The sequence below is a fragment of the Nycticebus coucang genome, chromosome 20 (assembly GCF_027406575.1).
Source record: "Nycticebus coucang isolate mNycCou1 chromosome 20, mNycCou1.pri, whole genome shotgun sequence".
Classification (NCBI taxonomy): Eukaryota; Metazoa; Chordata; class Mammalia; order Primates; family Lorisidae; genus Nycticebus; species Nycticebus coucang.
In genome coordinates, this window is record NC_069799.1 from 58,078,090 (window position 1) to 58,105,035 (window position 26,946).

Sequence of the window (26,946 nt, forward strand, 5' to 3'; positions counted from 1 at the left end):
CCTTCCGTGGCCCCTTCGTGAGAGCCAATGGAAGCTCTCGGTTGAATGGCGTCATTTGTCCTAGCAACTGCAAGCAGTTTTTTCCTCTTTCGCGGAGCTGTAGCAGCATGCGTTGGCGTGAGTGTCGGAGGCGAACAGAGTTGTGCGGGCTCAGCGTGAGGTGCGCTAGCCCAGTTGCAGTGGTGGCCTTTTGTGCCGGGCTCTTGGTCTCTAACCCGGTGCCCGCGCTGAGCCAGGAGGCCAAGGCCGGGGGGCAGCCGGGGGCAGACTGCGAAGGTGAGCCGTGTGAGACCTGCTTGCATGGCGGCGGCACGTTGCGGCAGCGCAGCTGTTGTCTGCTTTGGCTGCTCCCGGCCCTGCCTATAAATAACATCTCACCCAGGAATGTGCCTAGTTTCACATCGCCCACAAAGCCTAGGCAAAAAAGCTGGAGCCGGGCCCGGTGACATCTCGAAGCCACCTTCTGTTTTTGCTGTGACTATTAAACGGCCTCAATAAAAGCTGGGGGGAGGGGGGGTTACGATTTGGATTAGACTTTGTGCATACGCTGCTAGATTCGGCTGACCCTGGCGCCAAACTGCTGCTTCTAACCGGCGAGACTTGCCTCTCCTTGCACAGAAGACGTCTTTCAAGTCCCAGCTAGTTTGTGACTCTCAAAAGAAAAATAAAACATGACACGGAGTTGGGGTGGCTTACATCAGAGGACATAGGAGACATTTGTAAAGCTGCTTTACAAAGGAGGACGTTAACTTCTTAGGAGAGGAAAAGGAAAGAACCATTCCTTTTCTTGTTTTTCCCAGTGTCTCAGCTGTGGGCCGCAGGCAGAACACGTGGATCTGTGTCTCCCTAGCCCTCTCGCTCTGCGGCTGTTGTTCTTGCAAAATCAGTGTACTTCACTTTAGAGAGCTGTTTGGGGAAAAGAAGATAAATAGCTATGTTTGGCCTTTCCTCTTGGACTACTGCAGCACTCCATCTTTCCTTGAAAATAGTTTAAATGTGTGTCCCCTAATTTGACAAATTATCCCTACTGAACAGGAAATTGTAGGCTCACGATATATAGTATGTTGAATGAATAGGGTGAGTATGGTCTTACTATAGTCTTAGTAATTGGAATCCAGCTTTCTAACAGCCCTGCAATAATTAAACTTTTTTCTCCAGAAATTTAAAATAGCTACATAATACAGTAGAACCTCTATAGCTGATCACCTCCTTAAGTTGACCTAATTTTCATAGACCAGACATACACCGCATGTAGATGTAAGTAGCGTAGGCATAGTTCCTTATGTTGACCACCTCCGTGTGTTGACCAGTTTGTTACAGTCCCTTGGGTGATCAACTTATAGAGGTTCTACTGTATTTTAAACATGCTACTTGTTCAGCTAAGTTATAATTTGGCTTAAAGATACCATACAATTGTATCCTATACAATTAAGGTCAAATTTGTGAGGCATAGATGGGAGTCATCAGTAATTTAATTTCTGGAGCTTTTACCTAAAAGTTTCAGAAGAGACAGCATCTTGATTAACTCAATGTGAAGCTTATGCCATCTTTCCTAAATTTATTACAGCATGTTGTGATTATTAACTTGCATGTCTGAAATAACCTGTGTTTATATTTCATTTGCTAGGTAAAGAGACTGTATAATCACCAGGGAAGGAAATACTGGTTTTGAGACAAAGAGAATTAGATTCTAGATATGGCTCTATTACTGTTTATAAGCCTTTCTTAGTTTCTCCTCAAGGTGTAAGATTAAATGCTGTAGTATATATATGTTCTAGAGCAAAAGTAAAGAAGGGATGGTTTGTGAGCTGCCTTGGAACTATTTATGTGTTAAGTTTGCAGTATTTTGAAAAAGAAATTATTCAGGTACATTTTAAAATTGGGAGATTTCATATAAAAATTTAGATTTCTTGGCTTCTTTTGAAAAACCAGATGACCCAGCAAGACTGGTGCATATGGCCATGTAGTAGGAATTGGCTTTTCCTGTTCTTTTTATTTTATTTCATTTATTTATTTTTTTTGGAAACAGACTCTTGCTTTGTTGCCCTCAGTAGAGTGCTGTGGCATCATAGCTCACAGCAACCTCAAACCCTTGGGCACAAGTGATCCTTTTGCCTTAACTGCCCAAGAGGCTGGGACTGCAGGTGCCTGCCACAACACCCAGCTAGTTTTTAAGAGACGGGTTCTCAAGCTTGCTCAGGCTAGTCTTGAACTCCTAAATTCGGGCAATCCACCCGCTTGGCCTCCCCACAAGTGCTAGGATTACAGGTGTGAGCTACTGTGCCCAGCTTCCTGTTCTTTTTAGAAAGAACATGTATTCCCCAGGTCTTGAGTTGTGTTTTTTTTTTTTTTTTTTAATTTAGACTCTTAATTATTTAACTCATTCATTGTCCTGATACCTGTGGATATGTAAGTTTGTGAGCCCTGTGTAAGGTAATGTGAGGCTTACTGGAAAAATGTAAATGTTTCTAGATCTCTTTAAAAGGATTATATTGTTATGGCACTACTTAAAAAACTTAAATTTGAAATAATTATAGATTGCCAGATATCACGAAGCACTCCCCTTGGGAAGCTATGAACCAGTGCTAGCAAGTAATCCACCCTTCAAAGCATCTTTTCTAGGATAAGTTCGTGAACTTCATTGTCAGACCTCTTACGATGACAGCTCTAATGGCCATTCCCGAAAAAGAGCTCCAAAGTTACTTTGAAGGATGTACTAGGCGCTGGCATCAGTGCATAGCTTCCCAAGGAGAGTACTTCGAAGGTGTCTGTAGTGATTCTCAGTCATAAGGTAGGTAGCACTTTTTCTAGGCTGAATTCATGTAATTACTCCTAGTCCGAGTGACATGGAAAACCACAAGAAGCTTTTGCTCAGATGAAGTAGCACCATCTGACTTTTGTTTTAAAAGAATCCCGCTGGGCTGGCTGAGGAATACTAATCATAAAGACAACTTAGAGTTATTTTGTCTTGAGTGAATTTGCCAGTCAGTGTAAAGGTGAGAATTGTGAGGATGGGGGTGGAGGGGATAGTCAAGCCCAGGATTTGCTTTAAGTGTGGGAATCTCTTTTTAATCTGAGATTCCCAAAAGTTCACTCCCTCAGAATAAGGTGGAACATGCCCTATACCTAACCCATTTAGGTGGATAAGGAAATTTGCCTGGACACCAAGCAGGGTGGAAAAAAGAAAAAAAAAATACATCTCTGAGGGATTATAACCATAAAATGTCCCTCCCTTGTATTTTCAGCCAAAATTCACATCAAGAGTCCCAAAACTTCAAACTATTGATAACTTTAAAACGTCTCTGGCTAGTAGCCCCTAAACCTCCCTGGTGTACAGACACAAATCCTTTGTGGACATAAGGCACCTTCATCTTAGGTCTCAAAAAATCTTCCCAAATAAGTTTCAGGGACTTATTAAACATGACACAGCACAACATAAGCAAGCACACAAGGAAATTAGTACCATGGGCAACAACCTGTAGAAACGATAGCAACTAGAAACATACTCCTAAAGACTTTAGATATTGGAACTAACAGACACAGATCATAAAACAATTGTTTTAGTGTGTTTAAAGGCATAAAAGACATGTTTAAAAAGATCTGCAGGAAATAAGAAATGACCTGGAGGATTTGAAAAAGAACTAAAAAGAGCTTGTGGAATAAAAAAAAAAGTAAAAAATTGAAATTTAATGAGTGGATTTAATAGTAGAATGTAGAGAGCTGATGATGGGGTGGGTGAACCAGAACCTTACTCCTTAAAGCTTCGTCCTTATATAAGCAGCAATTCAAATACAGAATTGGCTGGAGTCAGTGGCCTACACTTTTAATTCCAGCATTTTGGGAGGCCAAGGTGGAAGGATTGAAGCCAGGAGCTCCAGTTCAGCCTGGACAACATGGCAAGATCCCATCTCTTTAAAAAAAAAAAAAAAAAAATCAGTTGAGTATGGTGGCACATGCCTGTAGCTATTTGGGAAGCTGAGGCAGGAGAATTGCTTGAGCCTACAGTTTGAGGCTACAGTGAGCTCTGATGAAACTACTATGGTCTAGTCCAGGCAACAACACAGAACTTTTCTCAAAAAACAAAAAAAGAAAGAAGTAATATTGATACCTAATTAGGTGTACTCTGCCAAAACTACTTCAAACATTTCTTGGTTTTTATTTGCTTTTGGTTTTTCATAAATGTGTTTTTGGATTATTTTGTATGTACGCATGCTTTAAATAAGAAAACCGGATTTTATAAAATACGTATCTATTGAGATTACCATATAATACATTATATTAGTAGCTTTTCTAATTTTAAGCCATCATCACATCAGCTCTGTTGCTTATTTGATTATGATTTTTTTAACAAGGCCCTCTTTTTTCTAGCAAATTTTTAATTACTGCTTCAATTTAGGTTATGTTTAGCTTTTTATTTCTGTTTGAGTGTATTTTTGTTTGTTAGGATTTTTAGGATATTTTCCACATTACCTGTTTTTTCATTCATTAAAATATAATTTTCATAGTGCTTTCTTATAATTTTCAAAGTCTTTGCCTCCCCTTTTTATTTAGAGATGTGGTTCTGCTACCTTTTTATTAACAGTTTTCCAATAACTTTTTAAAAATCAAAAGTCACACGTACTTAATACATTTAAAATATAAATATTTTTCTGTGTCTATTTGGAAAATGTTAGAGCCCTCTCCTTTGCTTCCTTGGGCAGCTGCTTCCAAATATTTAAGTTATTTCATGTGATACACTCTTTTTTTTGTTTGTTTCTATCTTTCTATTTATTTTTTTTCTTTTTCTTCTTTTTTTAATTTACTATTAAATCATAGCTGTGTACATTAATGCAATCATGGGGCACCATATACTGGTTTTATAGACCATTTGGCATATTTTCATCATACTGGTTAATGTAGCCTTCCTGGCATTTTCTTACTTACTGTGTTAAGACATTTATATTCTACATTTAGTAAGTTTCACATGTACCCTTATAAGATGCACCGTAGGTGTGATCCCACCAATCACCCTCCCTCCACCCATCCTCCCCTCCCCCTCCCTCTCCCCCTTCCCCATATTCTTAGGTTATAACTGGGTTATAGCTTTCATATGAAAGCCATAAATTAGTTTGCATGTGATACACTCTTTACTCACCTAAACCAATGGCTTAACATGCTGTTTCTTGATTTTCCACTTTTAGATGTTTATTACCTTTCTACTATGGAAAATGAAACTTTAGTTCTGTTGTGTCCACTTGCATACACCTCCTCCACAGCAATTTCCCATTTTATGTATTTATAGCATGCTTTTTGATAAAAATCAATTTCAGGATTTATACTGTAATCAGGTGTATCTCACCCAAAGGCGAGGTGTCCAGCGCACCAAGATTCCATCTTTCATGACTGTCTTCTTGGCTCTATCTCCTCCACTGGCTCTGGACGTGGGGGCTGAATACAGTTGTTCTAATTGGGGCTTCACTTAAGGGTCATGATGATGGAATGGGAAGGCATATGTGAACTACCGGATGCTTTCTTCAAGATAATCATTCAGGTTTTACTCCGTGCTTAAAACTAAGCTATCTCAAGAGCACATCCTTTGGAAATTTTTTCTTTTAAGGTTAACTCAATTTTGTGGCAAAGTTCTCATTTTAGGTGGAACTTGATTCCCCAGGTTGATTGATTAATTGATTTAATAAGCTTTTGTTAAGCAGCAACAGGCCTGAAACCATTCTTGGGGTTTGAATCCATTGTCAGGGTACATTGACCCATGCCTACTATTTTTTTTTTTTTTTTTTTTTGCGGTTTCTGGCTGGGGCTAGGTTTGAACCCGCCACCTCCGGCATATGGGGCCGGTGCCCTACTCCTTTGAGCCACAGGCGCCGCCCCATGCCTACTTTTATTATGTGGTGAATGGGTCATAAACACAGGTGTGGTGGTGGTGAAGTTGTGCGTACCGACCTGTCTCTGTGTTCCTTCTAGTATGTAAAGAATTCTTGAACCGATTCTACAACTCCTTAATAGACAGAGGAATTAACTTTTCACTGGACATCATAGAGAAAGAATTGATCAGCTTTTGTTTGGATGCCAAAGGAAAAGAAAACCGCCTGGTATGGTACATTTTCACCTTTCATTTTTCCCGTGTGTTTGAATAAAACAGTTTCATTTTTCATCTTGCACTTGATGTCCTTCTACTTCATTTTAGATTTCAGCAAGCAGAAATCGTTTTCCAGTGAAATGTAGTCTGAATATTTTCATCCAGAATGTACCTAGTTTTCTTGTATTTTCTTTTTTGTGTGTGTGGTTTTTGGCCGGGGCTGGGTTTGAACCTGCCACCTCCGGCATATGGGACCGTGTATTTTCTAAGTACACCATGGGCAACCTTTTCTACATTTTCTGAACTGAAATCATATAACTGAATTCCTGATGAGAATTTACTATCCTGAGTTAAGAGTGGGTAGAATTTCCATTTGTCACTGAAACAATTAGTCAAATCTATCCAAACATTTTTAGTATTTATACATAACAAATGATCTATTTCTGTTTTGTTATTAGGCAATTTATATGGTGTTTCCTGGGTATACACATAGGGCTTGTTTCAATATACAGTTCTACACCACTTTAGACAATTTCAGGCTGGTCCCTTTTTGCCTAAAACCATCATGGTGTTGAATTTGTCAGTTAAATCTGCATCGTTGATTGTTCACCATGGACATGTTGTGAAATTTACATCATTTCTTTGTAACATTAAGTTTTACATCTTTAAATATAAAATTCTTAAGTTCGGGAGTTTGAAAAGCAGTATTGTATGATGGAAAAGAGCCCAAATGCTGGATTTTATAATTCTGTCTCTTCTGCTTGTTAGCCAGGTGACCTTCAGTGGGGTTGGGTAGAAATTGGGGATAATAACAGCACTTACATCACAGGATTGTTGTGTGATGTAAATAAGTTAATACCTTGAAAGCACTGGAGCTACACCTGGTGCAGAGAAAACAGTAAGTGTGGCTATCCTAGTTGTCTCTTGACACCACGTGCACAGCAGGGTGCTGCTAATTAGTATGATCACGAGAACAGAGTCACCTGTTTCCTCGGGTTAAAATTTAATAACGGGACCATAACTAGGTTGACCTCTTTCTCGCTTCTCCATGGCTTTGTGTCTTGCTGTGTTCATTTTCTGGGACGCCAACTCCTCTTCCTTTTCCTTCAGTGCTATTATCTAGGAGCCACAAAAGATGCAGCCACGAAAATCCTAAGTGAGGTCACACGCCCCATGAGTGTGCATATGCCTGCCGTGAAGATCTGTGACAAGCTGAAGAAGATGGACAGCCAGATCTGTGAGCTGAAATATGGTACGCCAGAGGCTGGGGTTCTTCCCAGGACGTCAGTGGATTGCCAAACCTCTGCACTCAGCACCACAGTTTCTGAAGAGTCAGTGTTAGAAGAAGAATTCTCCACTCACCGGTTAGGTTGCTGGGCTGATGAATGGTGCCTAATGCCATTGAGTTTCTTCGAGGAAAGAGAAATGAATAATAGGACTGACATAATCAGCCTTAGGTCAATGCTGCCAACCCAAAACTACAAATTTGAAATTCATAGCATAATAAAGCAAGGAAAATTTGAAGTATAAAGACAGCAGCTACTCTTGGTGATTTAGCTCTTGGTAACCTAGTAAGACAAAAGTTGTGTCTATTCAAAGATGATGCAAGGCCTGTGAAGTTTTAAACGTGATTGCATCTTTCTTCCTCACATCCACCATTCTGCCAACTTTAGATTTTAGGAAATAGGTTATTCACATGAAATCAGGTTTTGCCTGATGAATAGCTTATCAGAAGGTGCCTAAAATAAAGAGCAAGGAAAGGAAGGAGATGTTCTATTTCAAACTCTTATCCTTGGCCTTGTAAATTTCAGATGGCTAGAACTAGTCTGGGCCAGACTTTGGGATAGATTGAGGAGGTGTGATACAAGGATGGGGAATTCCTCCCTCACCCTGTCCTTGAACCTAAAATTCTACCAGGAGACAGTCATTTAAATAACCTAAAAAAAAAATAAAAAATAACCTAAGTAATTAGCATCCAACTTTTTTTTTTCTCCTTTTTTTTGTTATTGTTAAATCATAGCTGTGTACATTAGTGCAATCGCCTGTACCCATTCTAAGATGCACCATAGATGTGGCCCCACCCCTTACCCTCCCTCCACCAAAACCTCCCCCCTCCCTTCCCCTTCCTTGGCCCTTTCCCCATAGTCTTGTGCTATAGTTGGGTTATAGTCTTCATGTGAAAGCTATAATTTAGCTTCATAGTAGGGCCGAGTACATTGGATACTTTTTCTTCCATTCCTGAGATACTTTGCTAAGAAGAACATGTTTCAGCTCCATCCATGTAAACATGAAAGAGGTAAAGTCTCCATCTTTCTCTAAGGCTGCATAATATTCCATGGTATACATGTATCACAATTTGCTAGTCTATTCGTGGGTCGATGGGCACTTGGGCTTCTTCCATGACTTAGCAATTATGAATTGGGCTGCAATAAACATTCTGGTACAGCTGTCTTTGTTATATTGTGACTTTTGGTCTTCTGGATATAAACCTAGTAAAGGAATTATAGGATCGAATGGCAGGTCTATTTTTAGGTCTGTAAGTATTCTCCAAACATCCTTCCAGAAGGAACGTATTAGTGGGCATTCCCACCAGCAGTGTAGAAGTGTGCCCTTTCCTCCACATCCACACCAACATTTCTGGTTTTGGGATTTTGTTATGTGGGCCACTCTTACTGGGGTTAGGAGATATCTCAGAGTAGTTCTGATTTGCATTTCTCTGATGATTAAGGATGATGAGCTTTTTTTCATGTGTTTGTAGATCTTGCGTCAGTCTTCTTTAGAGAAGTTTCTCTTCAAGTCCCTTGCCCACCCTGAGATGGGGTCACATGTTCTTTTCTTGTTAGTACATTTGAGTTCTCTGTGGATTCTGGTTATTAGACCTTTATCGGAGGTATAACCTGCAAATATTTTCTCCCATTCTGAGGGCTGTCTGCTTGCTTTACTTACTACGTTCTTGGCTGTTCAGAAGCTTTTTAGTTTGATCAGGTCCCAGTAGTGTATTTTTGATACTGCTTCAATTCTGGGGAGTCCTCATAAAATATTCACCCAGGCCGATTCCTTCAAGAGTTTTCCCTGCACTTTCTTCAAATATTTTTATAGTTTCATGTCTTAAGTTTAAATCTTTTATCCAGTGAGAGTCTATCTTAGTTAATGGTGAAAGATGTGGGTCCAGTTTCAATCTTCATCAGGTTGCCAGCCAGTTCACCCAGCACCATTTGTTAAAAAGGGAATCTTTTCCCCACTGAATGTTTTTAATTGGCTTGTCAAAGATCAAATAACGGTAAGTAGCTAGATCCATCTCTTGGTTCTCTATTCTGTTCCAGACATCTACTTCTCTGCTTTTGTGCCAGTACCATGCTGTTTTGATCACTATGGATTTATAGTACAGTCTTAGGTCTGGTAGCGTGATTCCTCCTGCTTTGTTTTTATTGCTCAGTAATGTTTTGGCTATTCAAGGTTTTTTCTGATTCCATATAAAATGAAGTATTTTTTCAAGATCTTTAAAATATGACAATGGAGCTTTAATAGGAATTGCATTAAAGTTATATATTGCTTTGAGTAGTATGGACATTTTAAAAATGTTGATTCTTCCCAGCCATGAGCATGGTATGTTTTTCCATCTGTTAACATCTTTGGCTATTTATTTCCTTAGGGTTTCATAGTTCTCTTTGTAGAGATCTTTCACGTCCTTTGTTAGGTATACTCTGAAATATTTCATCTTCTTTGGCACTACTGTGAAAGGAATAGAGTCCTTGACTGTTTGTTCGGCTTGGTTATTGTTGGTATATATAAAGGCTACAGATTTATGGGTGTTGATTTTGTAGCCTGAGACATTACTATATTCCTTGATCACTTCTAAAAATTTTGTAGTAGAATCCCTAGTGTTTTCCAGATATACGATCATATCATCTGCGAAGAATGAAAGTTTGATCTCTTCTGACCCTATGTGGATACCCTTGACCGCCTTTTCTTCCCTAATTGCAATGGCTAAAACTTCCATTACAATGTTAAAGAGCAATGGAGACAATGGGCAACCTTGCCTGGTTCCTGATCTAAGTGGAAATGATTTCAATTTAACTCCATTCAATACGATATTGGCTGTGGGTTTGCTGTAGATGGCCTCTATTAGTTTAAGAAATGTCCCTTCTATACTAATTTTCTTAAGTGCTCTGATCATGAAGGGATGCTGGATATTATAAAAGCTTTTTCTGCATCAATTGAAAGAATCATACGGTCCTTATTTTTTAGTTTGTTTATGTGCTGAATTACATTTATAGATTTATGTATATTGAACCAGCCTTGAGACCCTGGGATAAATCTGACTTGGTCATGGTATGTAATTTTTTTGATGTGTTGTTGGATTCTGTTTGTTAGGATCTTATTGAGTATTTTAGCATCTATATTCATTAGTGATATTGGTCTTTAATTTTCTTTTCTTGTTGGGTCTTTCCCTGGTTTCGGGATCAAGGTGATGTTTGCTTCGTAGAATGTGCTGGGTAATATTCCTTCTTTTTCTATATTTTGGAAGAGGTTTAGTAGTATAGGTACTAGTTCTTCTTTAAATGTTTGGTAGAATTCTGCTGTAAAGCCATCTGGTCCTGGGCTTTTCTTTTTAGGGAGATTTTGTATAGTTGATGCTATTTCAGAACTTGATATAGGCCTGTTCAACATTTCCACTTCGTTCTGGCTAAGTCTTGGTAGGTGGCGTGCTTCCAGGTACTGGTCGATTTCTTGCAGATTTTCATATTTGTGAGAGTAGAGTTTCTTGTAGTATTCGTTAAGGATTTTTTGAATTTCTGAGGGATCTGTTGTTATTTCATCACTACCATTTCTGATTGATGAAATCAGAGATTTTACTCTTTTTTTTCCTGGTTAGGTTGGCCAAAGGTTTATCTATTTTATTGATCTTTTCAAAAAACCAACTTTTGGATTTATTGATCTGTTGTATAATTCTTTTGTTTTCAATTTCATTTAATTCTGCTCTGATTTTGGTTATTTCTTTTCTTCTGCTGCGTTTGGGGTTGAAGTGTTCTTCTTTCTCCAGTTGCTTAAGATGTTCCATTAAGTTGTTGACTTCCTCTCTTTCCGTTTTCTTGAGGAAGGCTTGCAGAGCTATAAATTTCCCTCTTAGGACTGCCTTTGCAGTATCCCAGAGGTTCTGGTAATTTGTGTCTTGATTGTTGTTTTGTTCCAAAAATATGGTGATTTCCTTCTTAATCTCGTCTATAACCCATGTATCCTTCAGCATAAGGTTGTTTAGCTTCCATGTTTTTATATGGGTATGCAGGTTCCTGTTATTATTGAGTTCAACTTTTATTCCATGATGGTCTGAGAAGATGCAAGGAATAATTTCTATTTTTTTAAATTTGCTGAGGTTAGATTTGTGGCCTAGGATGTGGTCGATTTTGGAGTATGTTCCATGTGCTGATGAGAAGAATGTGTATTCAGTTTTTTTGGGATGAAATGTTCTGTAGATGTCTGTTAAGTCCAGATGTTGAATGGTTGAGTTTAAATCTAAAATTTCTTTGCTTAGCTTCGTTTTGGAGGGTCTCTCCAGCACTGCTAAAGGGGTGTTAAAATCTCCAACTACTATGGAAGTGGAGGAAATCGAGTTGCTCATGTCTGTTAGAGTTTCTCTTATAAATTGAGATGCGCTGTGGTTGGTTGCATAAATATTAATAATTGAGGTCACATCATGTTGAGTATTACCTTTAACAAATATGAAGTGTCCATTCTTATCCTTAATTATTTTGGTTGGTTTAAAGCCTATTGCATCTGCGAACAGGATTACAACGCCTGCTTTTTTCTGCTTTCCATTTGCCTGGAGTATAGATGACCATCCCTTCACCTTGAGTCTATATCTGTCTTTTAATGTAAGATGCGATTCTTGGATGTAGCAGATACCTGGCTTGAGTTTTTGTATCCAGTCAGCCAACCTATGCCTCTTTAGAGGACAGTTTAAACCATTCACATTAATTGAGAATATTGATAAGCCTTTCGAGAGACCGGTGGACATTTTTAATCCTTTTGCGGCTGTGGAAGTTGGAATTTGATAAAAAATTTTTTGGGTGAGTTTACTTTTGTGGTGGAGAGTTATGCTGGTCTCTATGGAGGATATGGTTTAGTTATGGCAAATTTCTTCAACATGTGAATGTCGTTGAAGTATTTAATTTCTCCGTCATAAATGAAGCTCAGTTTAGCTGGGTACAGGATCCTGGGTTGAAAGTTATTTTGTTTTAGGAGATTAAAAGTCGATGACCATCCTCTTCTAGCTTGAAAGGTTTCAGCAGAGAGATCTGCAGTTATTCTGATGTTCTTCCCCTTGTAGGGTAATGGTTTTCTTTCATCTGGCAGCTTTCAGAATTTTCTCCTTCATATAAACTTTAGTGAAATTGATTATGATGTGTCTGGGGGATGTCTTATTTGGTTGAGTCGTGCTGGAGTTCTGAAACTGTCTGCTATCTGAATTTCGGAATCTCTTGGCATGTCTGGAAAGTTCTTCATAATCTTAATGGAGAAGAGACTCTGTGCCTTGTGAAGCCACTTTGTCACTTTCGGGGATCCCTATAAGACAAATATTAGTTTTTTTCAAATTATCCCAGAGCTCTCTGAGAGAGTGGTCTGTTTTTGGTCTCCATTTCTCTTCTTCTTTGAGGGTTTGGGAGCATTCGAAAGCTTTGTCTTCAATGTCAGAAATCCTTTCTTCTGCTTGCTCCATTCTGTTACTGAGGGATTCTACTGTGTTTCTCAGATCTTTGAGGGCTGCAACTTCTTGTCTCAATGTGTCGAAATCTTTGGTCATTTGGTCTTTGAATCTGTTGAATTCTTGAGATAACTTTTGGAATTCTAATTCGATCTTATTTGCTATCCAGATCCTGAATTCAATTTCTGACATCTCAGCTATTTGTTTGTGCATGGGATCTTGTGTTGTTTCTGCCCCATTGATCCTTGGGGGAGTTGATCTACTCTGATTATTCATATTGCCAGAGTTTTTCTATTGATTTCGCCTCATGATTGTTTTTCACCGTTGCCTCTATCCGTCCTCAGAGTTGGGGAGGTGTCTCTCCAAGATTAGACCCCAGCGGGATCACTCTATTGTTGCTGGATCTTTGTAGGGAGTGACCCTGTGTAGTTCCTCTGGGGCTGCTCTAGCTAGGGAGTTCTGGTTGTGGAAGCAGCTCTGGTTTGTGACGCACCCGGATCCAGCAACAGGGCTGGGGGTGGTGCTCACGGTTCTCGGAGTGCCAGGTGCCCAGTGACTTTGGCACAGAGAGCCCAAGGCTCCAACAGTCTCTGGCCAGGAGAAGAGCTCTGTGCAGAGGCAGGGAGGGCTCCAAAGGGCACGCAGCTACCAGAGTCCCTGTCCAGATGAACGGGCTAGTGTGGAAGCTGGGAGGGCACAGGAGGGAGGACACAGGGTTGCGTGGCTCCTGCAGTTCCTGGTCAGGGAATGTGGAGGCCCAGTGGGTGCATGTCATCGGTCAGGGGTCGCTGCACAGCTCTTATGGAGGTCTGGGCAGTGCCAAGCCCAGGAGTTTGAGGTTGCTATGAGCTGTGATGTCATGGCACTCTACCCAGGGCAATAGCCCAAGGCTCCAGTGCGCCAAAACTATCTCACTCTGCCCCTAAGGATTAAGGCTGTAAGGCAGCTCAGTCCCCGCCTTTAGGCTGCACAGTCAGTAGGTTACTTTGACCCGCCCAATCCTTGCTCTGAGACCCTGAGTGCGGAGCTTGCCAGGGCAGTTCTTTCACAATGGCTTCCTGCACCCAGCTCAGTGGCTCAGTCTGGGGCCCCAGACAATGCCCAAAGTTCTCCACACTCCTGCTTAAGCTCTCCCCACTCCTGCTTAAGCTCTCCCCAAGGCAGTTCAACTGAGTGCCAAGTCCAAGAATACCGAAACAGTTCACAGGTAAGGCCTTTCCGGTTTGCAGTCTCACTGCTGCTTGTACTTACAGTTGCTGGCGTGATTAGGTCTATTGAACACACGCAACCACTTGCCAGTTTTCCACTGTTTTTGTCCACCTCTTGGGGTCCAGAAGTCCCTTGCTGGATCCCTGTATCCTCAAAGGGATGATTATAGGCAGATCCCACCGGCCAGAGATGCCTGGAGTCTTGTCTCCCCAGACTCGCTGTTCCTAGTTGCAGGGAGGCTGTTACTCGGTTGCCATCTTTAATCTCCCAACTCTTTTTTTTTATTAAGTCTTTTGTGCATAGATCATAAATACATTTATGCCATTTTCAATGTGTCGATTCTTTGTACAAATTGGAGTGCTTACATCATCTAATCAACATAGCTTTCACCTCATTTACCCAATTATAGCATTAGGACATTTGTGTTCTACACATGATAGATGCAACTTGTACTTGCAATGTGCTCCATAGGTGTGGTCCCCCTACTATCTCCTACTTTCCCTTCCACCCCATTCCCTCTCCTTCCCTCCCCTTCCCTCCTTCATCCCAGGCTAAAGTTGTGTTTCATTTTTCATATGCAAGTGTGAGTGATTATAAATTGGTTTCACAGTAGTACTGAGTACATTGGATACCTTTTTTTCCATTCCTGAGATACTTTACTAAGAAGAATATTTTCCAGCTCCATCCATGTAAACATAAAAGAGGTAAAGTCTCCATTTTTTTTTACTGCTGCATAGTATTCCATGGTATACATATACCACAATTTATTAATCCATTCATGGGTCAGTGGGCACTTGGGCGTCTTCCACGACTTGGCAATTATGAATTGAGCTGCAGTGAACAATCTGGTTAGCATCCAACTCTTAAGTTTTCATAGTCTTATTTGCCAACATAGCTGTGTAATATACCTATGCATCATAGCTACATAGCAAGCTTTAAATAGGTGTTAAGGTTGGAACTTACCAAAGACAATCTATTTCTCAATTTGCCAAGCCCAAGACCTAACTCCCAGGGTGATTATTATGGGTGTAGTTATCTTTTTATTGGCTTCAAAAGTAATGAAGCAGAGGCAGAAATCACTGAGTCCACATAAACAATATTCACAAAAGGGACAAACCTATGCAGATTTATTCATTCAACAAATTTATTTTGAATGACTTCTCTTATATGCAAGGGATCTTAACAGGGTTCCTTAATAGAAAACTAATCAGGTATTAAGAAGAAATGAATCCTTAATGTTTTGGCAACACAGGCCACTAGAGGCCCTTGGGGAGCTGTGAGCTAGTTTTACTTTTTGTATGTGTGGTTTTTTTTTTTTTTTTAGTTTTAGGACATCACAGAGGGTTTCCCCCTTTTAAAATTAATGCCAGATGCCAAGTTCTCTAGGACTCAAACAACAGGCACTTGCACAGAAGAATTTTTCTCCTTCAGCTTCTTGAGTAGATCAATAGTTTTAAATTATCCATAGCTTATTATTGCAAGAAAGATGAGCTTGAATAAGGGGCCTTTGTGCTGCGGGATATTCATAATTTGGGCTGTCAAAGTTTCTGCATTTAAAGGTATTTTGTTGTCAGCCCTGAGATTAACAAATCAGGTAAGTACAAAGTTGGAGTATGTTTTCAATCAGGAAGGTGTCATTTGGTTTTTGACCTGAAAGGTGGTTTTTGTTTGCTTGCTTTGTTATTTAAAAGTATGAGGAATCACTTTAGAAATGTAAGGGTTCTTTGGAGTACTGTGTATAGCTCACCCTCCAAATTAAAAAAAGGCTTTAAATTAAAATGCACTTAATTAGAAATTTTTGATAAATCACTTGACAACTATTACTTTTTAATGTCTTTAAATGTTACGCTCTATTACTTTGGAAAAAAAGGGAGAGTTTTTAAAGGGAGAAAGTCCTGGGCTGCTACTACTGGTTTAATAAGTAAACTTAAATGTTGCATTTCTGTTCAAAACAATCACCAGGCAGGCGGTCAAGGGGCAAAGAAGACTTTGCTTTGAAAGGTCAAGGGGCAAAGAAGACTTTGCTTTGAAAGAGAAGTTTAGGGCAGCGCCTGTGGCTCAGTGAGCAGGGCACCGGCCTCATATACCGAGGGTGGCGGGTTCAAACCCAGCCCCGGCCAAACTGCAACCAAAAAATAGCCGGGCGTTGTGGCAGGCGCCTGTAGTCCCAGCTACTCAGGAGGCTGAGGCAGGAGAATCGCCTAAGCTCATGAGTTGGAGGTTGCTGTGAGCTGTGTGATGCCACAGCACTCTACTGAGGGCCATAAAGTGAGACTCTGTCTCTACAAAAAAAAAAAAAAGAAAGAGAAGTTTAACCCTTTCTGATAGATAAATTATTAGTAGTAGTATATTACAGATGAGCTGTTTTTTTCTATATTGGGCTTGGCAATGGAGAGGTAGCCAAGTTCTTGGTTTTTTCTGCACATAATCTGTGAACAAGGAAACAGTAATGTTGCTAGTGGAGTTAGATGTTGATTACAAGTATTATTGGCAAGAATTGTAGGAGGGAGCCTCGTTGGATAGCACTGAAGCGCTAGCATTGGAGAAGTGGGGTATACCAAGGGCGGTAAATGAATGCTTGATAATTTAGTCATCCTGCTGGGGAAGGGCATCAAGTGAGTTTAAACAGAGATCCAAAACAATTAAGGGTCAATGAGAATGCTTTGTTCACGTGTTTGGGTTTCTTTACATTTTCCTTTAAAATTTGATAGTGCTTTGTAACCTTTTTGCCTTAAGGAAACCCATATCTTTGTAGAAAAAGTAAACCAGAACTTGGCTGGTTAATTATGGTTAGGGCTTTCATTTAGCCACAAACAAGGCCATCCCAAAGGCACTGACTGCCTTTTACGGCTTTCTTTCTTGTTACCTTTTGTTGTTGTTGTTTAATTATTATTAAATCATAGCTGTGTACATTAGTGCAATCAAGGGGTACAATGTGCTGGTTTCATATATAATCTGAAACATTCCCATCAAACTGTTCAACGCAGCCTTCATGGTATTTTCCTAGTTATTGTATGTAGACATTTGTATTCTGACTTTAGTAAGTTTCGCCTGTACCCATTCCAAGATGCACCACAGGTGTGGCCCCACGCATTACCCTCCCTCTAACCTAACCTCCCCACTCCCTTCCCCTTCCTTGGCTCCTTCCCCATGGTCTTGTGCCATAGTTGGGCTATAGCCTTCATGTGAAAGCCACATTTTAGCTTCATAGTAGGGCTGAGTACATTGGATACTTTTTCTTCCATTCCTGAGATACTTTGCTAAGAAGAATATGTTCCAGCTCCATCCATGTAAACAGAAAAGAGGTAAAGTCTCCATTTTTCTTTAAGGCTGCATAATATTCCATGGTATACATGTACCACAATTTGCTAGTCCATTCATGGGTCGATGGGCACTTGGGCTTCTTCCATGACTTAGCAATTATGAATTGGGCTGCAATAAACATTCTGGTACAGATGTCTTTGTTATATTGTGATTTTGGGTCTTCTGGATATAAACCTAGTAAAGGAATTATAGGATCGAATGGCAGGTCTGTAAGTATTCTCCAAAAATCCTTCCAGAAGGAACGTATTAGTGTGCATTCCCACCAGCAGTGTAGAAGTGTGCCCTTTTCTCCACAACCACGCCAACATCTCTGGTTTTGGGATTTTGTTATGTGGGCTACTCTTACTGGTGTTAGGTGATATCTCAAAGTAGTTTTGATTTGCATTTCTCCGATGATTAAGGATGATGAGTTTTTTTCATGTGTTTGTAGATCGTGCATCTGTCTTCTTTAGAGAAGTTCCTCTTCAAGTCCCTTGCCCACCCTGAGATGGGATCACGTGTTCTTTTCTTGCTAATACATTTGAGTTCTCTGTGGATTCTGGTTATTAGACCTTTATCGGAGATATAACCTGCAAATATTTTCTCCCATTCTGAGGGTTGTCTGCTTGCTTTACTTACTATGTTCTTGGCTGTGCAGAAGCTTTTTAATTTGATCAGGTCCAAGTAGTGTATTTTTGATACTGCTTCAATTGCCAGCGGAGTCCTCCTCATAAAATATTCACCCAGGCTGATTCCTTCAAGAGTTTTCCCTGCACTTTCTTCAAGTATTTTTATAATTTCATGTCTTAAGTTTAAATCTTTTATCCAGTGAGAGTCTATCTTAGTTAATGGTGAAAGATGTGGGTCCAGTTTCAATCTTCTACAGGTTGCCAGCCAGTTCACCCAGCACCATTTGTTAAATAGGGAATCTTTTCCCCACTGAATGTTTTTTTTTTTTTTTTTTTTGTAGAGACAGAGTTTCACTTTATTGCCCTTGGTAGAGTGCCGTGGCATCACACAGCTCACAGCAACCTCCAACTCCTGGGCTTAGGCGATTCTCCTGCCTCAGCCTCCCGAGTAGCTGGGACTACAGGCGCCTGCCACAATGGCCAGCTATTTTTTTGTTGCAGTTTGGCCGGGGCTGGGTTTGAACCCTCCACCCTTGGCATATGGGGCCGGCGCCCTGCTCACTGAGCCACAGGCGCCGCCCCCCACTGAATGTTTTTAATTGGCTTGTCAAAGATCAAAAAGCGGTAAGTAGCTGGATTCATCTCTTGATTCTCTATTCTGTTCCAGACATCTACTTCTCTGTTTTTGTGCCAACACCATGCTGTTTTGATCACTGTGGATTTATAGTACAGTCTCAGGTCTGGTAGCGTGATTCCTCCTGCTTTGTTTTTATTGCTCAGTAATGTTTTGGCTATTCGAGGTTTTTTTCTGATTCCATATAAAATGAAGTATTATTTTTTCAAGATCTTTAAAATATGACAATGGAGCTTTAATAGGAATTGCATTAAAATTATATATTGCTTTGGGTAGTATAGACATTTTAACAATGTTGCTTCTTCCCAGCCATGAGCATAGTATGTTTTTCCATGTGTTAACATCTTCAGCTATTTCTTTTCTTAGTTTCATAGTTCTCTTTGTAGAGATCTTTCACGTCCTTTGTTAGGTATACTCCCAAATATTTCATCTTCTTTGGCACTACTGTGAAAGGAATAGAGTCCTTGACTGTGTTTTTGGCTTGGTTATTGTTGGTATATATAAAGGCTACAGATTTATAGGTGTTGATTTTGTAGCCTGAGACATTGCTGTATTCCTTGATCACTTCTAAAAGTTTTGTAGTAGAATCCCTAGTGTTTTCCAGATATACGATCATATCATCTGCGAAGAATGAAAGTTTGATCTCTTCTGACCCTATGTGGATACCCTTGACCGCCTTTTCTTCCCTAATTGCAATGGCTGAAACTTCCATTACAATGTTAAAGAGCAATGGAGACAATGGGCAACCTTGCCTGGTTCCTGATCTAAGTGGAAATGATTTCAGTTTAACTCCATTCAATATGATATTGGCTGTGGGTTTGCTGTAGATGGCCTCTATTAGTTTAAGAAATGTCCCTTCCATACCAATTTTCTTAAGTGCTCTGATCATGAAGGGATGCTGGATATTATCAAAAGCTTTTTCTGCATCAATTGAAAGAATCATACGGTCCTTATTTTTTAGTTTGTTTATGTGCTGAATTACATTTATAGATTTATGTATATTGAACCAGCCTTGAGACCCTGGGATAAATCCCACTTGGTCGTGGTGTATAATTTTTTTGATGTGTTGTTGGATTCTGTTTGTTAGGATCTTACTGAGTATTTTAGCATCAATATTCATTAGTGATATTGGTCTATAATTTTCTTTTCTTGTTGGGTCTTTCCCTGGTTTCGGGATCAAGGTGATGTTTGCTTTGTAGAATGTGTTGGGTAATATTCCTTCTTTTTCTATATTTTGGAAGAGGTTTAGTAATATAGGTACTAGTTCTTTTTTAAAGGTTTGGTAGAATTCTGACGTAAAGCCATCTGGTCCTGAGCTTTTCTTTTTAGGGAGATTTTGTATAGTTGATGCTATTTCAGAACTTGATATAGGCCTGTTCAACATTTCCACTTCATTCTGGCTAAGTCTTGTTAGATGGCGTACTTTCAGGTATTGGTCGATTTCTTTCAGATTTTCATATTTGTGAGAGTAGAGTTTCGTGTAGTATTCATTAAGGGTTTTTTTGAATTTCTGAGGGGTCTGTTGTTATTTCATCGGTAGCATTTCTGATTGATGAAATTAGAGATTTTATTCTTTTTTTTTTTTCCTGGTTAGGTTTATCTATTTTATTGATCTTTTCAAAAAACCAACTTTTGGATTTATTGATCTGTTGTATAATTCTTTTGTTTTCAATTTCATTTAATTCTGCTCTGATTTTGGTTATTTGTTTTCTTCTGCTGGGTTTGGGATTGGAGCGTTCTTCCTTCTCCAGTTGCTTGAGATGTCCCATTAAGTTATTAACTTCTTCTCTTCCATTTTCTTCAGGAAGGCTTGCAGAACTATAAATTTCCCTCTTAGGACTGCCTTTGCAGTATCCCAGAGATTCTGATAACTCGTGTCTTCATTGTTGTTTTGTTCCAAAAATTTGGTGATTTCCTTCTCAATCTCGTCTATAACCCATCTATCCTTCAGCATAAGGTTGTTTAGCTTCCATGTTTTTGTATGGGTATGCAGGTTCCTGTTGTTAATTGAGCTCAACTTTTATTCCATGATGGTCTGAGAAGATGCAAGGAATAATTTCTATTTTTTTAAATTTGCTGAGGTTAGATTTGTGGCGTAGGATGTGGTCGATTTTGGAGTATGTTCCATGGGCTGATGAGAAGAATGTGTATTCGGTTTTTTGGGGATGAAGTGTTCTGTAGATGTCTGTTAAGTCCAGATGTTGAATGGTTAAGTTTAAATCTAAAATTTCTTTGCTTAGCTTCTTTTAGGAGGATCTATCCAGCACTGCTAAAGGGGTGTTAAAATCTCCAACTACTATGGAACTGGAGGAAATCGAGTTGCTCATGTCTGTTAGAGTTTCTCTTATAAATTGAGGTGCATACTGGTTGGGTGCATAAATATTAATAATTGAAATCTCATATTGAGTATTACTTTAACAAATATGAAGTGTCCATCATTATCCTTCCTTATTTCGGTTGGTTTAAAGCCTATTGCTTCTGCGAATAGGATTGCAACGCCTTCTTTTTTCTGCTTTCCATTTTCCTGGAGTATAGATGACCATCCCTTCACCTTGAGTCTATATTTGTCTTTTAATGTAAGACGTGATTCTTGTATGCAGTAGATATCTGGCTTGAGTTTTTGTATCCAGTCAGCCAACCTGTGCCTCTTTAGAGGACAATTTAAACCTTTCACATTAATTGAGAATATTGATAAGCCTTTTGAGAGTCCGGTGGACATTTTTAATCCTTTTGCGGCTGTGGAAGTTGGAATTTGATCAAAATTTTCTGGGTGGGTTTACTTTTGTGGTGGAGGATTACACTGCTCTTTATGGAGGATAGGTCTGAGAATATCCTGGAGAGCTGGTTTAGTTATGGCAAATTTCTTCAACATGTGATTGTCATTGAAGTATTTAATTTCTCCATCATAAATGAACTCAGTTTAACTGGGTACAGGATCCTGGGTTGAAAGTTATTTTGTTTTACGAGATTAAAAGTCGATGACCATCCTCTTCTAGCTTGATAGGTTTCAGCAGAGAGATCTGCAGTTATTCTAATATTCTTGCCCTTGTAGGTGATGGTTTTCTTTCATCTGGCAGCTTTCAGAATTTTCTCCTTCATATAAACTTTAGTGAAATTGATTATGATGTGTCTAGGGGATGTCTTATTTGCGTTGAGTCGTGCTGGAGTTCTGAAAGTGTCTGCTATCTGAATTTCAGAATCTCTTGGCATGTCTGGAAAGTTCTCCTTCATAATCTCATGGAGAAGAGACTCTGTGCCTTGTGAAGCCACTTCGTTGACTCAGGGATCCCTATAAGACGAATATTGGTTTTTTTCAAATTATCCCAGAGCTCTCTGAGAGAGTGATCTGTTTTTATCCTCCATTTTTCTTCCTCTTTGAGAGTTTGGGAGCACTCAAAAGCTTTGTCTTCAATGTCAGAAATCCTTTCTTTTGCTTGCTCCATTCTGTTACTGAGGGATTCTACTGTGTTTCTCAGATCTTTGAGGGCTGCAACTTCTTGTCTCAATGTGTCAAAATCTTTGGTCATTTGGTCATTGAATTGGTTGAATTCTTGAGATATCGTTTGGGTTACTGCTTGGAATTCTGATTCAATTTTATTTGCTATCCAGATTCTGAATTTGATTTCTGACATCTCAGCTATTTGTTTGTGCATGGGATCTTGTGCTGTGTCTGCCCCATTGATCCTTGGAGGAGTTGATCTACTCTGATTATTCATATTGCCAGAGTTTTTCTGTTGATTTCGTCTCATGATTGTCTTTCTCCGTTGCCTCTGGCCGTCCTCAGAGTTGGGGAGGCGTCTCTTCAAGATTAGACCCCAGCGGGATCACTCTATTGTTGCTGGATCTTTGTAGGGAGTGACCCTGTGTAGTTCCTCTGGGGCTGCCCCAGCCAGGGAGTTCCGGTTGTTGAAGCAGCTCCGGCGTGTGACACACTCAAATCCAGGAACATGGCGGGAGGTGGTGCGCACGGTTCTGGGAGTGCCTGGTGCCCAGTGACTTTGGCACGGAGAGCCCAAGGCTCCAGCCGTCTCTGGCCAGGAGAAGGGCTCTGCACAGAGGCAGGGAGTGCTCCGGAGGGCACGCAGCTACCAGAGTCCCTGGCCAGACTAGCGGGATGGTGTGGAGGCAGGGAAGGTGCACGAGGGAGGACGCAGGGTTGTGCAGCTCCCGCAGTTCCTGGTCAGGGCATGTGGAGGCCCAGCGGGCATGAGTGGCAAGTTGGGGGTTGTGGCACATCTCTTATGGAGGTCTGGGTGGTGCCAAGCCCAGGAGTTTGAGGTTGCTATGAGCTGTGATGCCAGGACACTCTATCCAGGGCTACAGCCTGAGGCTCCAGTTTGCCAAAACCGGTCTCACTCTGCCTCTGAGGGTTAAGGCTGTAAGGCAGCTCAATCCCTGCCTTTTGGCTGCTCAGTCACTAGGTTACTAGCTCCTGCTGATCCTTGCTCTGTGACCCTGAGGGAAGAGCTTGCTGGGGCAGTTCTCTCACAATGGCTCCTTGCAGACCATAGCCGAACACTATTAGCTCCATCCGGCTCAGCGGCTCAGTCTGGGGCCCTAGACAATGCCCAAAGTTCTCCACACTTCTGCTCAAGCTCTCCCCAAGACAGTTCAACTGAGTGCCAAGTCCAGAAACACTGAAACAGTTCACAGGTAAGGCCTTTCCGGTTTGCAGTCTCACTGGTGCTTGTACTTACGGTTGCCAGTGGGATTAGGTTGATCAAACACACGCAACCACTTGCCTGTTTTCCACTGTTTTTGTCCACCTCTTGGGGTCCAGAAGTCCCTTGCTGACTCCCTGTATCCTCAAAGGGATGATTATAGGCAGATCCCACCAGCCAGAGCAGAGATGCCTGGAGTCTTATTTCCCCAGACTCACTGTGCCCAGTTTATTACCTTGTTTTGATGCAAGGATGATCTCTTGGACAGAAAGACAGGTAAAAACACAAATTATTTCAATAGCTTTGTATATAGCTCTTTGTATATAGCTTTGTATTTGTCCCTGAGTACCAAGGGGGTGCTGGTCTAGGACTGCATTTGGATACTAAAATCCTTTGCACATCCTCTCATATACTTTAACTCACTTCTAAATTTCTTATAAGGCCTGTGCAGTGTAAATGCTATGTTAATAGTTGTTATACTATACTATTTTTATTTATATATTTTTAAATTGCTGTATTGTTATTTTTATTTATTTCCCGAATCCTTCTTGGGGGAAACTTTGTTCTAAAATATTTTTTCAGAATAATATGAAATACATATTCATTTCATAAGTTTATGAAATACGCTTATTTTCATACTTTGTTTCTGTACAGATGGAGTTAAAGTTATAAGTGTGCCCTTCACCAGATAGTGGGCACTGTACCCCACAGGTGTGAATTTACCCATCCCTTCCTCTGCCCTCCCCCTCTTCATTTTCATTGAGATTTACTCCCATATGCAGTTAAGTGTTGATTAATTAGTTCCAATTTGGTATTGAGTACATGGTTTGTTTCTCCATTCTTGTGTGGTTTCCAGTTCCATCCAGGTTGGCACAAAAGATAAAAGATTGCCATTTTTTTTATGGCCGAGGACTCCATAGTATGCATATACCACATTTTATTAATTCCGCATCAGTGCTTATTCGAGTCCCTCCTGATGAGGAACCCATGGATACGAAACCTGTGGATATGAAACCCTATGACGTGAAGAGCCACTGTGGTTTGTTTTCCTTAGGTATGTCTTGGTGTCCATGGAAAATGGAATTTTTTTACTCTGATTTGGATAAGGTACTCAGCACCAAGATGAGCAACACCACCTGTAAGTGTTCCATGGAGGGTTTGGGGGGGTTTATTTTATTTATTTATTTGAGACAGTCACCCTCAGTAGACTGCTCTTGTGTCACAGCTCACAGCAATCTCAAACTCTTGGGCTTAAGCGACACTTTTGCCTCAGCCTCCCAAGTAGCTGGGACTACAGGTGCCCACCACAACGTCTGGCTATTTCTTTTCTTTCTTTTTTTTTTTGAGATGAGGTCTCGCTCTGGCTCAGGCTGGTATGGAAGCCGTGAGCTGCAGTGATCCACCACCTCGGCTTCCCCGAGTGCTGGGATTCCAGGCGTGAGCCACCGCGCCCAGCCTTGTTTTTTTTTTTTTTAATTGTGCTTCTCCTTTTCGGCATTTAGAGAAGAACTTGGACTTGGCAGCAGTCGACCTGTGGAAGATGAGAGTGGCAGAGCTGAAGCAGATCCTCAGTCGCTGGGGGGAAGAGTGCAGAGCCTGCGCGGAGAAAACCGACTACGTTGATCTGATCAGAGAACTGGCCCCCAAGCACGCAGCCACGCACCCCAAAACAGAACTCTGACCTGGAACCCGGCACACCGAAAAATGTCCAGGAAACGGACATGTTCAGTGACAACAACCAGGAACTGCGCAGCATTTGGTCTCATGCTTTTTTATGCCAATATTATACCTCAGAATTGTGTTACTTTATGTGTTTATGAGTAAAACTACTAATAGTACTGATGCCTTACATTGGCAGCACTCCAAACCCTACAAGTACGTTTCTCCTGCTTTTCTTGGAAGGCCTATGCAGGTTACCATTGCCTGTCTCCTAAAACTGGGAAAAATGAACTGTTGAAAATTGATGAAGTCAGTTGGTTCCAAGAGGGAAGAGGATGCACAAAGGTGACTCTCTGCTCGCGATTTTTATTTCATTTTATTTTATTTTAAGACAGAGTCTCAAGCTGTGGCCCTGGGTAGAGTGCTGTAGCGTCACAGCTCACAGCAACCTCAAAAATTCTTGGGCTTAAGTGATTCTCTTGCCTCAGCCTCCCAAGTAGCTACAGGCACCCACCACAACGCCTGGCTATTTTTTTGATGATGTTGTCATTGTTGTAGCAGGCCCCAGCTGGGTTCGAACCCACCAACCTAGGTGTATATGACTGGTGCCCTAACCACTGAGCTATGGGCGTCTAGCCTGCTCGCGATTTTTAAACATGTTTGACTAGGACAAAAGAAATCGATTCCCTCATCTAATGTACGATTTTAACCTCCAATAATTACCTAACATAATCAAAACATTTCTTTAAAAAGTAAAGTTTTTCTTTTCATCCGCAAATCATTCTACATTTTAGCTCTCTTTGGGATCAGAAATGGCTAGGCAGGACTATAGGAAATACTATTCCCATTTGAAGGAAACCTACTTAAAGAGAATAGATCCAGAGTCCACCTAAGTATGCCCAATGTTTTGGCAGATTGTAGCCACACTTGTATTGCTAATTAAACCAAGGTCAAGATCTTTTTTTCATTCTGTCGGGTCACATATTAAACTTTTGAGAAAGCATTAAAACCTATTAAGAGCACGTGCAGACAACATGATTTTTTATGGTTCTTAATGCTATTTTATCAGCTGTAAAACTGTAAAATCTGGCCAGACATGGTGGCTCATGCCTATAATCTCCTAGCACTCTGGTAGGCGGAGGCAGGTGGAGCACTTTAGCTCAGGAGTTTGAGACTAGCCTGAGCAAAGGGACCCTGAGTCTTCTAAAACTAGAAGTAGCGGGACATAGCATGCCTGTAGTCCCAGCTACTCAGGGAAGCTGAGACAAGAGGATCGCTGAGCCCAGGAGTTTGAGGTTGCTGTGAACTATAACGCCACGGCACTCTACCCAGGGTGACAGAGTGAGATTAAAAATACAATAAAAATTAAAACATAAATAAAAATAAAATTGTAAAGTCATTTTTGGTTCTATTCTGTGGCCATATAGGGTATGAAACCCAAGTTAGAAGTGGTTGCCTCTACATGGTAGATGGTGGGGAGAAATGACTGTAAAACATTTCCTTGGAACTTTCTGGAGTGATTGAAATGTCCTACAGCTTGATTGGGGTTGTGGTTACATGGGCAAAGGTGATGGTTAAACTCATCTGGTAGTACAGTTCAGATCTGAGCATTTTATTGTATATAAATTTTCTGAAAAAACTGCTGTTGAAAAATTATGAAAATTAACTAAAAGTAATTGATTCAAAATACCGTGTTCATTCGAAGAATTACATTTTCTGCCTGGAGTCCTTTTGGGAGTGGAAGAGAGATTTTCTAGACTGAACATATACCCTGACGGTATCGTTTTCACTCGGATTTTCAGCTGGACAGTTGAGATGTAACCGAAATTGTCAGAGAATTCATGAATCCTAAGGAGAAATGTCTATATTTATATGTAACTGAAAAATGAGAATAAAAAATGTTTGGTGTGATGAATGGCCAAAATTGATTATGTTTCTGGATTTTAGCAGCTTGATTGTGGTGTGTAAAACACCTACTTTATTTTGAATTATATTTTTTAAAAGTCCAAAGTTACTTTCTAAAAAACTCCTAACTTTTGTATTTGTTTTACTCTTTGCATTTTGAACCTATCAAG

At 40.4% G+C, this 26,946-nt stretch overlaps 1 protein-coding gene across 1 annotated transcript; it reads left to right on the forward strand.

Annotated features, from left to right (window-relative positions):
- Nucleotides 1-62: 62 nt before the first annotated feature.
- Nucleotides 63-26,946, forward strand: CDNF (cerebral dopamine neurotrophic factor). Its single transcript, XM_053572245.1, has 4 exons — nucleotides 63-276; nucleotides 5,959-6,086; nucleotides 7,184-7,325; nucleotides 24,715-26,946. Exons 1-4 carry the CDS (start codon nucleotides 108-110, stop codon nucleotides 24,891-24,893), a joined length of 618 nt encoding a protein of 205 aa, XP_053428220.1. The 5' UTR covers nucleotides 63-107; the 3' UTR covers nucleotides 24,894-26,946.